Below are 17126 nucleotides of genomic sequence, written 5' to 3' on the forward strand. Positions count from 1 at the left end.
CTGGGAAGAGCAAAAAATAACAAACAGATTAAACATGGAGTAAAAAGAAATACCTTTACGTTTTAATCTCTAAGAGATTAGTCAAATGTAAAGAAACTTTTTGCAATACTCAGCTGTGCCATACCTCAGTATGCCAATAGCTTTTTGCTGTAGTATTGTTTATTAAATACTTTACCGACACACTACAAAAGTCCTAATTATTAAGAAGCAATGATTATTTGGCATTTTTTCACTTCACGACTTTTATTTTCCTACATTACTTTCTTGTCTAATCTCTTTTTTATTTCCCCATTATAGTACCCTGTGCACACTGAAATCCAACTCACCCATGCCTATTTCCTGTAATGGATGAACTTGATGCTAATGTGAGGTATGTTACATTTCTGTATATTGTGCTGTAAATTGTGGTCATTTGAACTCTAAGATCTCTGAAAAGTCTGTTGTAGTCGAGTTACAAAGCTAATAGGTGTGGATTTTCTTCAATATTTCATATATAATTGTGAGTGTGGTACTGTTTGATTATTAATGTTTTTTCATTTCTGCTTAAATGATAAATATAATATGGCTGTAAATGATTCCAGATGCCTATACTAAAAGTCTGCATTACGGGAGATGCTCCTCCATGAAAATAGATATTCATCTCTGTAATAGGAAGAAAGAAGATGTATTTAAATGGGAATAAAAATAGCTTAAGAATATTTATCTGTACATCTAAACTTTAGATATACGTTTAAATAGCTTTTTGTGCTAGTTTGCCAGTTCTTTTATCAACCAGGTCATTAGATTATGTGACATGATGGTTGCATGGTATAGTTACATAAAGCTAAATGATTTTTGTTTTGTTTTTCTGTAATTTCCTGCAACCCTTGGAGATCAAATAATAGGATGGCTTCTAGGGATTTTTTTTTCTTTAAAGGCTTGCTGCATTTTATTTGGTACAACCAAATATTGTGGAGAAAATTGTATTCAATAAGGCTTAAATGTTATGAATTGGCATTTGAGGCTGAAGATATCATCGATATCAATAGCTGGAAGACATGCTCAAAAAATACATTCTTGGTGCAATCACAGGAGCAGTTTTTCTTTCATTTGAGATCTGTAGGAAAGCACATTTCAGGTATAGATCAGGGGCACTATGCCTCTGTGTTTGATGTAGGAGAACGCTGTGACAAAATGAAGCTGTCAAATATCTTGACAGAAACTCACAGAAACTCTAGTGTAATGTGACTGGAGCTGCAAAGATGTACTATCACCCCAGTGCAGGGGTTCCTTAAGGGTAGAATATGTCTCTTGAATAATCCCTGGCACATGGTGGGTATTTAATGAAGAGTTATTGATCAGCCAGTAATTGTGCTACATATATTTCAAATAGGGTGATGTTCTAGTACACTTAGGTATGCACAGAGACTCTATATTCAGCAGTAAAACATTTTACACTCCCAATGGAAGCATCGTGGACTTTGATATTTACCAAACACACTGACTTGATGCAGTCTTAGGACTTTAACAGAGATTTTTAGGCTAGTACCACATACTTAATTTTCCTCTGAAAATTTGTGGCATTATTTGCACAGAGAAAGCATAGTGGAATCTAGAGAGTCTCCATTTTATCTTTATTAATTAAAAGGCCAAAGTGAGCAGTGTCAATGGTGATAAGTTTATCAAATTATTTTAAGTTTCAGACATTGTATTTAAGTTGGTTAAAATCAGTACTTCTTTTTGGATGATTCAGATAGTATGATCCCTAACATTTCCAGCTTTTCAACATTTATTTATAGCAGCATTGGATTCTAATAGCAGAATACAATTCAATTAAATGAACATTAGCCATTCTCCTGGGTGCTGTAGATCTGCAATGCAGGATACAAGATGATATCACCCCTCTGAATCTTGTCTCTGGACCATCCTCTCTGTCTGATTTCTAACCTTATCCCATCAACATATGCTCATCCTCACCTACTCCCCATCTCTACCCACAATATTAGTAACATGCAAGTGCCACAGACTTTCCAGCCATTTCCTTCTCAGCCCACCCTCTGGGTGTCCATAGTAAAGGACCTTTATTTACCAAATTGTGAGGCATGGATCAATAGTAATGCATGATGATTTTAGGTGGTACGTGAATGTCTGTTTTATTTTTAAATAAATATTTATTTTAAGGTAACCTTATGGTGATAATACTATTTTGCCACTGATGGTAGTGAAATATAGTTTTCTTTTAAAATACATTTACTTAAAATTTGAAAGTAAGTTTTATTTAAAGAAAAAAATTATAAGCAGTGTTTTTTCATTATTATTATTATTATTGGCCATGTTGGGTTTTTGTTGCTGCACGCGGGCTTGCTCTAGTTGTGACGAGTGGGGGCTACTCTTTGTTGCAGTGCGTGGGCTTCTCATTGTGGTGGCTTCTCTTGTTGCGAAGCATGGGCTCTAGGTGCGCGGGCTTCAGTAGTTGCAGCATGTAGGCTCAGTAGTTGCAGCCTGTAGGCTCAGTAGTTGCAGCATGTGGGTCCTAGAGTGCATGCTCAGCAGTTGTGGTGCACAGGCTTAGCCGCTCTGTGGCATGTGGGATCTTCCCAGACCAGGGCTCGAACCCATGTCCCCTGCATTGGCAGGCGGATTCTTAACCACTGTGCCACCAGGGAAGTCCCTATACAGCAGTGTTAATTATGTTTATCATGTTGTACCTAGGCGTTTGCATCTTTTACCTGACTTCATCCTAGTTAAGAGAGTAAATCCTAAGAGCTCTCATCACAAGAAAAAGTCTTTTTTTTCTATTTCTTTAATTATGTATCTGTATGAGATCATGGATGTTCACTAAACATACTGTGGTACTCATTTCATGATATATGTAAGTCAGATCATTATGCTGTACACCTTAAACTTATACAGTGCTGTAAGTCAATTATATCTCCATAATGCTGGAAAAAAAGAAAAATAATATGTACTTTAAAAATATTCATTAATAAATGAATGTGAAAAAAATCACAAGGGTACTATGCAGATAACTACGGTCCAGAAACCCATGTTCTAAGTATAACTAGATAGAGTAAATTTTATCATTTGAAGAATAGGAACCAGAAATTTTTTTTTGGTAAGGAAATGTCTTCACTTGGTAAAGTGCCCGTATAGAGTGAAAGCCAAAGGGTCTGGGTCCCTGGCACAGGAGAGGAATTTTTTAAACTTTCTCTGAAGACAGGAAAATGAGTGACCAGAGGAGGGAGAAGGTAGGAAAAGAGAAGATTCAGAGAAGAAGGAGAGTCTGGATCCTGCTTAGCAGAAGGTGGGACATCTAGCTGCGTGGTGGCTGTAAGACGTTGAGAGGAGTTAGGTTGCATCTTTTTGTTTGTTTGTTTAAAAATGCATGATGTGTGTGCTGACCTCTCCCAGCACCGAGTTCTTCAGCAAAATTTTCTAGCTTGGCTAGGAAAGGAGTGTGGAATGTTTACTATGTGTGAGGTCATCATGAGCTATAAACTTAACGTGTATTATCCTTTTAATTTTTAAAACGATCCTCTGAGGCACATCATTATTATCCCCATTTTACAATGTGTGGTAACTAAGGTACAAAGAGGTTAAGTAAACTGCTCAAGGTCATAAAACCACACTGCCTCCTATACTACAGATAGTTTATATGAGCGTGTGTGTGTGCGTGCGCGCGTGTGTAAATTGGTGAGATGCCTGACATTCCTGTCTGGGTAAATGTAGTTCGGAAGAGAGAATGCATGTGTGAGAATGAACACCCCAAAGGCACAGGATGAGTGTGAATCAGAAATCTGAGAGAAAGATTTCTACAGGCTATAGAATTGAGAGTCTCCAGCCAATTTTCCCCAGGTATCAAGGAACAGAGAGGTCCTAGTTGACACTTAGGGCTAAATAAAATGTCTAGCATTTAAGTATTTTGTCAGGCCCTACTGGTTACTTAATTTTTGGTTTGTTTGGTTTCATTTAATTGAGTTTGCTATTTCACCATGATCCTTGCTATTATATATCTACCAGTGTTATTGACTATAAACATCAGAAACTAACTTGCCGGGCTTCCCTGGTGGCACAGTGGTTAAGAATCCGCCAGCCAATGCAGGGGATATGGGTTCAAGCCCTGGTCTGGGAAGATCCCACATGTCACAGAGCAGCTAAGCCTGTGCACCACAACTACTGAGCCTGTGCTCTAGAGCCCGCGAGCCACAACTACTTAGCCTGCATGGCACAACTACTGAAGCCTGTGCACCTAGAGCCCGTGCTCCACAACAAGAGAGGCCACTGCAATGAGAAGCCCGTGCACCACAATGAAGAGTAGCTCCTGCTCACTGCACCTAGAGAAAGCCCGGACACAGCAACGAAGACCCAACCCAGCCATAAATAAATAAATAAATTTATAAAAAAGAAAGAAAGAAACTAACTTGCTAACATATTCAAAGGTAATTTTTGGGAAGCTACAATGTATATGTTCAAAGAATTAAGGTGAAAATTCTGGGGGACCAGGTTTGCAAATAAACAAGAACTTTGAGAATTCTAGTAGAGCTAGGAAGTGGAACAGTGGCCAACCATGGGAAGAAGTGGTCAGTACATTTCTGCATCATGGATAATGTCCAGCCATTTCCTCTTTCTGTATGCCTCTCAAGAGTCAGTCAGACATCTGATTGACCAAGCTAAGTCATGTGACCACTTGTTGTCCATTTCATAATGGGAGGCGGGTATCAGTCAAGATGACATGCAGTGGAGGAAAGTTAAATCCTCCAAAGTAATTGGTGCTTTTTAGGAAGGGAAAATTGAGGCTTGGTAGCCAAAATATGTTAATGTCCAGCTCCATTCATTTTGTAGTGGTTGGATTTATTTATGGTATTTCAATAATGCTGCTCCATTGGTAAATAAAAATATGTGAGGGTTCCTTCATTAGTTTGATATAATTAGTTAAGCACCTAAACGATGTGCGAGGAAGAGTTAACATAAGTGCCTGTTCTTAAGGATCTCAAGCTAGAAGACAGTTGCACAAATAGCATTTAATACAATGACAAAAGAACCCAAATAGTGGGCTATACAATGAGCTGTGTTCTCTGTGAACTATAACTATAAGGGAGGACTAAAAAAAAAAAAAAAAAAAAAGAAATGCTAGGTTTGGATTTTAGTAATAGGAGAAGCATTACAAGCATTTTTTCCCTTAAGAGCTTTCACTACAGAGAACGGTCGATATAGGATGGATTGACTCAGGATGAAAAGCCAGGAGTGAATCAGGCCCTGGTTGGAGCGGCAAGTTCCTGATGAGTCCTGTCCCTTGGTAAATACTGTAGTGTCTCACAAACTTAGCAGTCACCCCTTTCCAGGCAGTCTGACACCCACCTGATGTCAGTTTTTGGTCTGTTTGCTTCTTGTTGGGGCTCTAGAGGAGACAGCTGCATTCTTTTTGAAGGGTTGAAGAAAGGAAAATGGAAACAGTGGCTTCAGTGATTTTGTAGCAGATACTCTTTGAGGATATCATTGGCCTGTGTTTGGGCAGCGAGCCTGGTGGTGCCTTACCCCAGTGCTATCCCTAAGCCCCTGAGGCTGCTTAATGCAGCCCTGAAACACTTACTGCCTGACTTCAGAGATAACCCATGCCTTCTGTTTTACCAGATTCTTCCCACTGACATGTGGTTTTCCTCAGCTCAAGTGTGATCCCTAAAGGCCACCCAGGTCTCCATTCTTTTCTTCCTGCTGTTTATTACACTTTAAACAGTTTCTGCTTTCTAAGAATTTTTTTTTTCTATCAATTTCTAGTTCCAGAAAGTACAGGGTTCAGGCAGAAGACGTAAGGGGAGGAAAAGTCCAAATATACACACAGTTGCTCTTTGAAGATTTCTCAAGATAAAGACCTCAGACTTTGAGTGGAGAGAAAGTTTATTTTTTAATCTTGATTCTTTTTAGCTGTGGCTTCTTCCTAGCCTTGACCCATCGCCCTGCCCCAGTACACTTTGCTGCTGCACTGCCTCTCTTTAGTCAAAATACCTTGGTTTAATACCGCTTCTCCTCTACAGAAAAACGGTTGTGCTTTCTCATTAATGTTTCTCATTAGCAACCAAAAAAGCATCATATAGGAATGATTAATCATATAAATGGTAGCATTTCCCTCCTTTTGCTACGGTTTCTAGCAAAGTCAGAACCAAATTTATAACTACCACTGGTAACTATGGAAGATCTCCAGGCACTTACTATGGCTCTAACATGCCCTTATTTTATTTTTCCAGCCCTTTTTGTCACTTCATCTTCCTTTTTTTGCTTTCTTAACTACATCTTATATTGTTTATTTTTGTAAGACACTTTAAGGAATGCAGGAAAGAAGGAAGAAAGAGAGGGAGAAAGGAATCCAAGAAGAAACCTTTTTTCCAAGGGAGAATCTTTCTTCCTTCTTTGGTAGGGCTTGATGCCATGTGCTGGGGAGCCACTAAACGTCACTGAACAGAAGATCAAGATGGCAAGCTTTTGTATAAAGCACAAAAAATCTGAATAAATGCCAAAAGCTGAATACTCTAAAATATAAAATACATACACGATGTAAATACAACCACCCACTGTACACACATCACAACATTAATTAAAAGCCATAACAAAGAAGAGTATCTGGCTTCGAGTTACAGTTGACCGTTGAATAACATGGGTTTGAACTGCTTGGGTCCACTTACATGCAGATTTTTTTCAAAAGTAAATGCTACAGTACTGCATGGTCGGAGATTGGTTGAATCCATGGATGTGGAACTAATGGGTACTGAGGGCCAAGTATAAGTTATACACAGATTTTTCAGCTGCTCGGAGGGTTTGTGCCCTTAACCCCCGAGTTGTTCAAAGGTCAACTGTAATTACCCAGTTGCTTTAATTCTGTCATGGCACTAATTTGCAATTCATTACTTCAAATCAAGAAATAAAATTAAGTGTAAATCAATGTAACTACGAGAATTAATTGAAATGATCCAATTTTAGCAAAGAGAAAAAAGAACAATTTTTAAAATAAGGGAGTTGATTTCTGGTTTGATTATTAGTACTGGTGACAATACTTATATCTCACTAAAGTCTCAGGATAAAGTTGGAATTTTTTTTTTTTTTTTTTTTTGCGGTACACGGATGTCTCACTGTTGTGCCCCCTCCCGTTGCGGAGCACAGGCTCCGGACGCGCAGGCTCAGCGGCCATGGCTCACGGGCCCAGCCGCTCCGCGGCATGTGGGATCCTCCCGGACCGGGGCACGAACCCGTGTCCCCTGCATTGGCAGGCGGACTCTCAACCACTGCGCCACCAGGGAAGCCCCTCAGGATGAAGTTGGAATTTTTAATGCTAAATATTCTAAAGCCTTGAAATAACTCCTAGAGTTTAAAATCAATGTGTGCAAGTTGTCAGCCCTAAAGACTTATCAATATGTAATTGATTTGGAAGCAGAGTTAATTCATGTTTGTAACCTGGCAGTTGCAACTGTGAACATGTGCAACTTTAAGTCAGTGAAACGTTTTGCAGGAAATCTCTCTTCAGACTTTGAAATTGTGACATGTATTAGCATATATGGAGAAAGTGAGTGGGTACCATTTAAAAGGGGTTATTTTTATGTTGCTTTAGAAATGTAAATGAGAATCATACTCAACTTTATTGCTTGATTGATACAATGGTGATTATTCAGTTAGTCTTCTAATTAGATCCTGAGCATAGTGACTATGAACTGGAACTTACCCTGTAGTGGAAACCCCTGTTCCTCATGGGGTCACAGGGGACCTTAAGGGAGAGGGTGACATTTATGTTCCTAAAACAATGGTCTCTTGCAATGGGTGAAATTCGCTGGTTGGGGCACAAAGCTAGCAGTGCTCTACATCAGGGGGTCCCCAACCCCCGGTCCTTGGACCGGTAGCGGTCCATGGCCTGTTAGGAACCGGGCGGCACAGGGCAAGCAAGCGAAGCTTCATCTGCCACTCCGCATCACTCACATTACCACCTGAAGCATTCCCCCCACCTACCACCCCACCCCCACCTCCGTGGGAAAATTGTCTTCCGTGAAACCAGTCCCTGTTGCCAAAAAGGTTGGGAACCACTGCTCTACATGATGTCACACTATACAGCTTCTGAATTATATATATCACAGTGATTTCAACTGGCAGCATCACAGGAAGCTGGAAGAGTGGGATTTTGGGAAACAAAATGATGTGGGTTCAAGTCTTGGCTTTCTCATTTACTAGCTATATGACCTTGAAGTAATTATTTCATTTTCAGAGCCTTTAGTTTTGGCATCTGAAAATGGTTTTTTTGTAAGGATTATAATGTAGGTAATACTCTTAGCATAGTGTCTCACACATACATGGATCAAACAAATGGTAAGTGTTGTCTTTAGTGCTCACAGTAATCATGAAATATTGGCTTTATTACCCCTAGGACTGATAATTAACTACTCTACTCTGTAAGTTTCTTGATTGCTTAAATTTGGTGTCCATTTAATTGGCTGACCTTATTAATCAGTTGTTAACTTTTTTTGACTGTTTGTCCCTGATTGTGCCCATTCTCTGTTGAGGAAACTGAGGCTCCCAGAGGTGATAGAAACAAGGGGCATAATTGGGATTAGACCACTTCTCTTCTCTGCCCTATTCGGCACTGTTTTCTCTTTACTCTGCAGCTTCCATGAATGTGGATCCACTCCTCTTTGGGAATTGGAGGATCTAGGGTTCAATCCTGTGTCTCTTTGACTCTTAGTCTTATGTTCTATTCAATAAAGACAGCTCTCCATTATATGCAATGCATCCCTAGATTGATGATCTTTGTTTAGAGGAAAACACCTCTGACTTGTTTCTTTCTGCTTCTATATTTATCAGTGTCCAGTTGGGAAAATAGAGGCTGTTTAATAAATTTCAAGAAAAGGGAGGTTTAATGCAGGGCATTGGTCACAAAGCTCCCTGGAAGGGCAAGAAGAAGGGGATGTTAACCAGAGGTCATGAAGCTTCACGGATCCACTGCAAGCCCTGCTCCCATCATATCTGTTGCTTAAGGAATCATCGTTTGCTGCTGCTCTCACTGCTAATGGCACCTCCAGATATTGGAGAAAAAGGTTCTTTTTCCTTCTCAAAGTCCAGTTTCCCATTCTGAACCTCCTATGGAGAACATAACCAGAAGCTAGCTGGCAAGGAAGTATGGAAAATGTAGTTTTTAGGCTTCTACCCTTTCTGATTGAGATAAGTGCCATCATCCAGAGTCACATTTCTAGTAAGAGGTGAAGCTAGTGTTCTCACCCAGTTTGCTTGATGTCAGAGCCTAAGTTTCAGTTTGCTTGTGCAAAAATTTCTGTGTTGTAGAGTATCTGTTCTATATATTTTTAGACTTGGGTTCCCAAACTAAAGGCCTGGCACATGTGTTTTTCTGGCCTGTCTCAGTTTTTAAAAATTGACTTAAGCACCTGTGGGGAGGCTGGGCACTCTCCAGTTTACCAGAGAAACAATGAATCCTATTGCCTGCAAAGAACCATTACATTACCTTCCATAGCCACAGCGTCCAGTTGGTCAGGGAGTTCGATCTACCTACCACACCCTTGAAGGCTTTTTATTTTAACACTTAAATTTTGAAAACAGTGGTAAGAATCATTTCTAATTTTATAGATCATATTATGACACTTAGTACCTGCTATTTTTTCCCTGGAAATTTGTCTTATTATCATTTAGCAAATAGGGTTGTACTGAATTAAAGAACTTTTTTCAATTAAAGAATTGGAACAGGTTTCTAAGTAAGTATCTGTTAAGCGATTACCATTTTATCAGTCAGGTAATGATGTTCAGGCAATGTTCTTATTTGCATTTCTAAAGAACTGTAAGAATAATCTTTTTTTTTTCCATTCTCCTCCACCCACTCACTTGCTCCTGAACTTATAATGGCTTTATTAATTTAAGTGCTTGCAAAAAGTATTATACAAAATACTCATCCTTGAATGTTCAATACTATCGTGCCCTTTGCATAACAGATACAGATGCATATTTATTGTAAGGTCTCACTATCAACAGTGTAACTGACATTTTTAGCCTTACCTTATCTCAAATGCCACCATTGCTCATTATGTATAATTATTGCAATCCAAACCCTCAAAAGTTGAATTCTAGAAAAAGTGTATGTGTAGATATTTTAGAACTCTGAAGTTGCTTTTTAAATATGAAAAAAAGACAATTTCTCAGCATTCAAAAAATATTGGTAATAGTAAATGAAGAAAACTAGATATGGAAGGTCCAGAAATGTGACCAGTCTGCACAAAAGTGGGAAAAGTCATGTCACGTATTGTGGGAGGATGACTCTGAGTACAGGCTGAATTACAGTGGATGACGGAGTTATGGGCTCAGGGACTCAGGCGACTGTTATACTTGTCCAAGGGATGGTGGATAAGGACTGGAACTAGGATTGAGGGAGTAGGGATAGAGGAAGAAGACAGATTCTAGAGGAATTTAAGAAGTAGAATTCATGGTAGAAGGTGACCAATTGAATGAGAAAGAAGAGGAAGACATTTTGAAGGTGACCATGGAGCAGTAGCGTGTCTGAAGAAATAGAGCATAGTTCGGAGCTGGTGGAGATGGAGGAAACTGTGAGACATTCTGGTGATAAACATCTAATAGAAAGTTGGCTAAATTGGTGTGGGGCTCAGAGGGGAAATGTTTGGGGAAAGATTCTGGTCCCATCTGATGCATGATGGATCGAATGGAATAGAAATTGATCCCCAAAGCTCTAATTATCTTCTAGACAAGGGAAAAATGGATGTAGCTCTCTAAATATTAATATCAGTGAGACTGACTGTATGTGAAACTTCTTCCTTCTTGAGACTTCAGGGGTTATTTCATTCTCTAACTTGCAAGTAATAAGGAAGTTTTGCACAGTTAGGATGTGTGTAAGAGTTACAACTATGACCCTACTGAATTCCTAACCTCAGAAAACTTATACGAGCAAACCACCTCCTGTACGTCTGGAAATACTAAATTATTTCCATTGTACTTTCATTTCTAGTCAGTGTGATTGTGGGAATTGAGTCTAATATTTTTCATGGTAAATAAATTATTTATGACTCATGGGGTTATGATGTAAGAAATGCACAAGTATTTGGAAAATAAATAGTGCATTGATTTACTGTGAGTTTTAGACAGGTTATAATAATTAAGGATTTCAACCAATGTAGTACTTTAGTAAAGGATAGGATAGAATTCCCTCTGTAAAAGGGAATGTTTTGGTGGCTTGTCCTGGGATTGAACTGAATTTTATCATTGCATCACTGACAGAAGTTCTGAAAATAAATTGAGTTGCCCCAAAGAATCCTGAGAGTCAGAAAAATGTGGCAGATTTCTGTTTGCAACTACAAACATGTTATTTTCTATGGTTGTGTTACTGATGGGCTATCCAGTTTGACACTCCTAATTGACAGGAAGAAGTACCAGCCAACCAGTCTTCTAGCTTGTTGAGAGATTTTATAGGCCTCTCGGACCAGTTCTCTGGTGAATCAGCCTGAGGTTGGGGTTATGACTTTTTTATACTAGTGAAAGAGGAATTGGCTCTGAGTAAAGATCAGCTTTGGAACCTGGGAAGCGCATTTGTGGGAACAAAAGCAGAAGAGAGAAATGTTCAATCCACTTCAGAAAAAAACTTTGCTTCTAAGAACCTCCACTTTAATTGTTTGCAGGAACATTGATGCTGCTAGTTAAAAGTAGCGAAGTTGAAAGGTATTTAAAATATCTCATCTAGTCAGAAAACCCTAAGCAGTTAGTCATATTTTTTAAAAATTTGTAATTCATATTTGGTTAATTGTGACATGCTGCTATCCAAGTTATGCTGAACTGATGAGGTTTTACTCTGTGGGAAAAAAAAATAACTAGTAACCTTTTTACACCAGCTTAATTTTAGGACTGTTTTATTTAGAATTATGTAACCTTGACTCTGCAACCCTCTCCTTCTCTTCCTGTCATTTCTGTCATTAGACCTCACCATTTCTTTTCTGAGCGATTGGCGTCATCGCCAAACTCCTTTCTTGACTATGGCTGTCCCACCTCCAGTTCGTTTAGCAGTCACATGACTGGCCATCTTTCTAGAGCTTATGTTTAATCATGCCCATCCCCTGTCTTTTGTCAACTTCCTATTCACACTTTGAATTCAAACTTATCTTCTACAGACCCACAAGCCTTCCCAACCTCCCCAGATCTCTGTATACAAATTGCTGTTATCAATTGTTTGTAATTGTCAGTGTTGATTGTAGTTATTTGTTTAATATGTCTACCTCCTCTGCTGGATTTCATGTGGCCAGTATTTATCACACTGTCTGACATACTATAGTGTTGGAGGAATTTAACTAAAATTGAGAAAGCTTTTATATTTCACTTTACAACTCTTTAGACAAGATCTCATCATCACTCCAGGCCTGTCATAGACAGGTTTGTGCCCAGTAGATATTAGCAGCCACCACCTGTTCCTCCCACCCCCCATACACCAAATTTCACTTGCAGTTATGGATTCGGAGGCTATGAGATTTGGAGAGGAGATAGGAGGATGGAAAGAACACCTGTTCTCTATTTGAAGTTGAGAAGGCCTCTCCGGCGGGGCTGTTTACAGATTCGCAGCATGACCTCTAGTGACAGGGCTGGTGCTCCCTTTATTTTGCGTCCTTTACCTGGGATGGACTCTTTTGCAGTGCTGCCACCACCATTCCTGCTGTGTCTCACTAACAGGTATCGAGCACTCAATAATGTAGGTGCTGTGCTAAACCCTTCATCACTACGTTTTCATTCACTTCATATAACAATTCTATGAAGGGGGTGATCTTATCATCTGCATTTTATAGGTAGTAACACTGAGACATAGAAAGATTAATTAACTTGCCCAAGTTCATACAGCTAACACATGGTGGAGTCAAGGATCTAAACTTACGAGGTCTGACTCCTGAGCTCTGTCTCCTGACTCCTGTACTGCAGCTTCCTCTGTACCACGGTACCACGGTGGTGCATTACTGATGCTGGTATTTTTTTTTTTTTTTTTTTTTGCGTTACGCGGGCTTCTCACTGCTGTGGCCTCTCCCATTGCGGAGCACAGGCTCCTGGATGCGCAGGCTCAGCGGCCATGGCGCACGGACCCAGCCGCTCCGCGGCATGTGGGATCTTCCCAGACCGGGGCACGAACCCGCATCCCCTGCATCGGCAGGCGGACTCTCAACCACTGCGCCACCAGGGAAGCCCGATGCTGGTATTATTATGCCAAGCTCTCACACCACCATTACTCATTTACTTCTACAACTTCTGCTACTACTTCAACTATTATTATTAATTCTATTATTTCTACTGTCTTTACTACCACAACTTTGAGTTCCTAATACTTTCTTTGTTCCAAATACTATGCTAAGTGCTTTATCAACAGTGTCACTGGGGAACAATACAGGTGGCCAACTCTGAGAAAGAAAGCCTGTGTCATCCCAGAGAGAGGAGCCTGTGTGCTCTGTGATCAGAGGAGATTATGCCCTTTTCAATAGGCTTTCTGTTTCTCTTTGCCTCGTTCTCCAGGAATTCTTCCTCACGTCTAATAAGAAATCCATTAGCTGTATCACTTCTGTTTTTTTTTTTTTCCCATATTCAGAGGAGACTGAGATCGGCTGGGGACCTAGAATGTTAGCATAATTATGGTCCTTCGGAGACCTTAAGAGAGTTGAAGGCTCTCCCATGTATCAGAATTCCCACTGTGGTGTCCTAGAAAGTAGACACCTGCTTCTGCTTGAAAAGTCCACTCCTCTTTTTAAGTATGTCCAGGTAATTGGTTAAATTAGACTTAATCATCAATTCAATCCAGATTATTATGTATTTCAGTGAAGAAAAGCAATCATGGTGAGACTGTCAAATTATGTAATATTTTAATAGTCAGGTCTGGCAATAGGTTTTATTTTACAGACTGTTAAGTTTGCCCTCTGCACCTTTACTCTTTCTCTCATCTTCTGTGCTGTTGTTCAACATGCTACTTCTTTGTTTGTCCAGTTGCTGTCCCTGTCTCTTCCCACAGAGCAGGCATCATCTGCATCTGCCTCCAGGGAATAGGTTCGCTGGGCTGGATGGCTTTCCTTAAGACAACTTCAGGGGGCTAGTTCTTTCCTATCTACTTGAAAGCCAGGAGCCCATTTCCATCTGAGTCCCTGGGTTTCCCAAGCAGATAACTCTAGTTTAAGAATGACTGATGCCTTTTCTCTTCTGTCACCTTTTCCTGTTCCCTGCTGTCTTTTCCTCTCGTCCTCTTCCTCTTCTACATTGTGTTCCTGGCATGTCACCTTGCATCCCTCTCTCCCTGTCTCCCCTAGTTCTCTTTTTCTCTTGCATTTCCACTCTGCTTGGCACTTCTACTCTCATTTACAACCCATCGTTTTCATCCTCTTCTTTTTTCTCAATATTTTTATCTCCCCTAACCCCTTACTTAGTTCATTGTCAAACATTTTTCTTTTGTTTTACAAATGGATTTTTAGGAATACTTGCATACAAACTTGACAAGTGTTCACCAACTATCTACAATATGTATGGGTGTTTGTGGTTGAAAAGAAGTATGAGATAACAGTTCTGGCTAGTGATAAGACCTCATATTAATAGTTTATTTACAAGGTATTTCAGAGTTTACAGTGTGCTTTATTTTATTTATTTATTTATTTATTTAAAAATTTTTATTGGAGTGTAGTTGATTTACAGTGTTGTGTTAGTTTCTGCTGTACAGCAAAGTGAATCAGTTATATGTATACATATATCTACTCTTTTTTAGATTCTCTGCCCATATAGGTCAGAGTAGAGTTCCTTGTGCTTATTAGTTATCTTTTTTTTTTGGCCGCACCACATGGCTTGCGGGATCTTAGTTCCCTGACCAGGGATTGAACCCATGCTCCCTGCAGTGGAAGTGCAGAGTCTTAACCACTGGATCACCAGGGAAGTCCCTAGTTCTCTATTTTGTATACAGTAGTGTGTATGTGTCAATCCCAATTTCCCAATTTATCCCCCCCTCCCCCTTTCCCCTTGGTAGCCATAAGTTTGTTTTCTACATCTGTGACTCTATTTCTGTTTTGTAAATAAGTTCATTTGTACCATTTTTTTTTAGATTCTACATATAAGTGATATCATATGATATTCATCTTTCTCTGTCTAACTTCTGTCTGACTAACTTCACTCAGTATGACCATCTCTAGGTCCATTCATGTTGCTGCAAATGGCATTATTTCACTCTTTTTTATGGCTGAGTAATATTCCATTGTATATATGTACCACACGTATATCCATTCCTCTGTCGGTGGACATTTAGGATGCTTCCATGTTCTGTCCACGTCCATTGTTACCTAATTCTCACAACATCCAGCAAAATAGGGCAAGTATTATTAACCTAACTTACAGATAAAGGAAATGAAAATTTGACAGGTTATGAAAAAGATTTTTTGTGCTTAAGGTCACACCACTTGTATATGACAGAACCAAGATTAGAATCCAGGTGTTTTGATTCTGAGTCCAGTGTTGTTTTTACTATACATGGGGCAGTAAGTACACACAACAGTATCATAAGTATATCAGCATGGTAACAGTGGTGTTATATGGTGCTAAAATGTAAGTAGAGAGGCATGATGTAACTAGGTATTTGTTCTAGGTTGGGATATGTGGAAGTGTTAACTGAAGTCTGGTGAGAAGTGGCGGAGACCTAAAGACAAATTATCCATCAGGATAGGTTTGTTTACAAAGAAACATAACAGGTACACGATGGAATGATTAGTCTATGAAGTGATATTATAACAAGCAGCTGGCATCAGGCAAACCCAGCAAGTGGTAATATTCTTACCCAGCAGTGGGGAATCTGGAAGTTGACCATTTTAAATCATATAGATCATTGTCCTTAAGGAAGCTTCTCAAGATGTACTAGGGACCAGTGGGAGGAATGGTGAGGGAGACCTCTGAAGCTGAAGTGACTGGAGTGTGGGGGTTATTACAAGAGGAAGTCAGAAACATAGGGGTGCATTTGGATACCAGTCAAAGCTGGAATGCAAATTGGCAGCTGGGTCTCAGGCTCCATACTGAAACCAAGAGCCCAGAGCTGGGATGTAACCCAAATGAGCAGTAAGGGTGACTTGATGTCGAGGATTGTCAGTAACTCAGCATGAAATATTGAAGTGACCTTTGAATTCTCTTGATTATGGATGGACCAGATCTCCAAGGCAGGTTCTAATCAAGAAAATGTGCCCTACAGACCATTTGTTGAAAAGGACAAAATAAAGGGAAAATTCAGGGTGAACTTACATCAACAGGGGAGACTTCATGAGAAGTTGCCTTTGAAATACAGGAAAATATAGATTATCCATGTAGTGGCTAAATATTTGAAGAGTGCTGTTAGTCAGAATTCTTCCAGTTTCAGGCCAATTCAAAGTAGCTTAAGCAACAATGAGAATTCATTAGCTCACCAAACTGAGAAGTTCAGGAGTGCAACTTGCTGGACCAGGGTCTCAAACAAGATCCTTGGAATTGGTCTCTCTCTCTCTCTCTCTCTCTCTCTCTCTCCTCTGCCATCCTCTTAAAGCAGGGCCTTTCAATGTAGCAATGCCTTGAAGTTCCAGGCTTACAACCTATCAGCTTCTAATATGGATAATACAAAGGTCTTCCTTCCTAACAGAGTCCCACAATTAAGTCCATTGGATCCATTTACATCCATGTAACCATCTCTAAACCATTGTGGTTTGCATTATATTTCTATTGAAATGTCTAGGGGAATTAAATATGGCAATTGGCAAGGCCTAGATTCTGTGCTGTCCCTGGAGATGAGATGGGGTAGAATAGGCTCAGTCCCACCCAAACCGCAAGATGGTTCCCCTAAGGAAAATGGAATTCTTTTACCAAATGAAGAGGGGATGCATGCTTGACAGCTTAAAATTGCAGATGTTCAATACAGGGGCCAAAATCCTTGCTTAGAGGAGACTAACCTCAGAGATCTTTGAGGTTGAGTTGTGAAGGAAATCCTTTGTTCACTGACGTAAGAGTGTATCATTTTGCAAATTTTTGTATAATTGTATCATTATGTAAAATTATTGTATCACCATGGTGGACCAGACAGAGTTTAGATCAGGAGTTTGATGTAGTTGGCATGTACTGAGAGATAGGTATGCCAGGTGATAGGTTCCAGT

At 39.7% G+C, this 17126-nt stretch overlaps 1 protein-coding gene across 1 annotated transcript in view; it reads left to right on the forward strand.

The window, feature by feature from the left end:
- Nucleotides 1-344: 344 nt before the first annotated feature.
- HTR4 (5-hydroxytryptamine receptor 4) overlaps nucleotides 345-17126 on the forward strand; it is a gene marked incomplete at both ends in the record, with an annotated part of 133790 nt that continues 117008 nt past the window's right edge. The window contains one exon of the mRNA XM_079703275.1: nucleotides 345-370. Coding sequence (XP_079559401.1) covers nucleotides 345-370 — 26 coding nt within the window. The remainder of the gene's footprint in view (nucleotides 371-17126) is intronic.

This window comes from Hyperoodon ampullatus, assembly GCF_949752795.1.
Source record: "Hyperoodon ampullatus genome assembly, chromosome: 4".
NCBI classification, from domain to species: Eukaryota; Metazoa; Chordata; class Mammalia; order Artiodactyla; family Ziphiidae; genus Hyperoodon; species Hyperoodon ampullatus.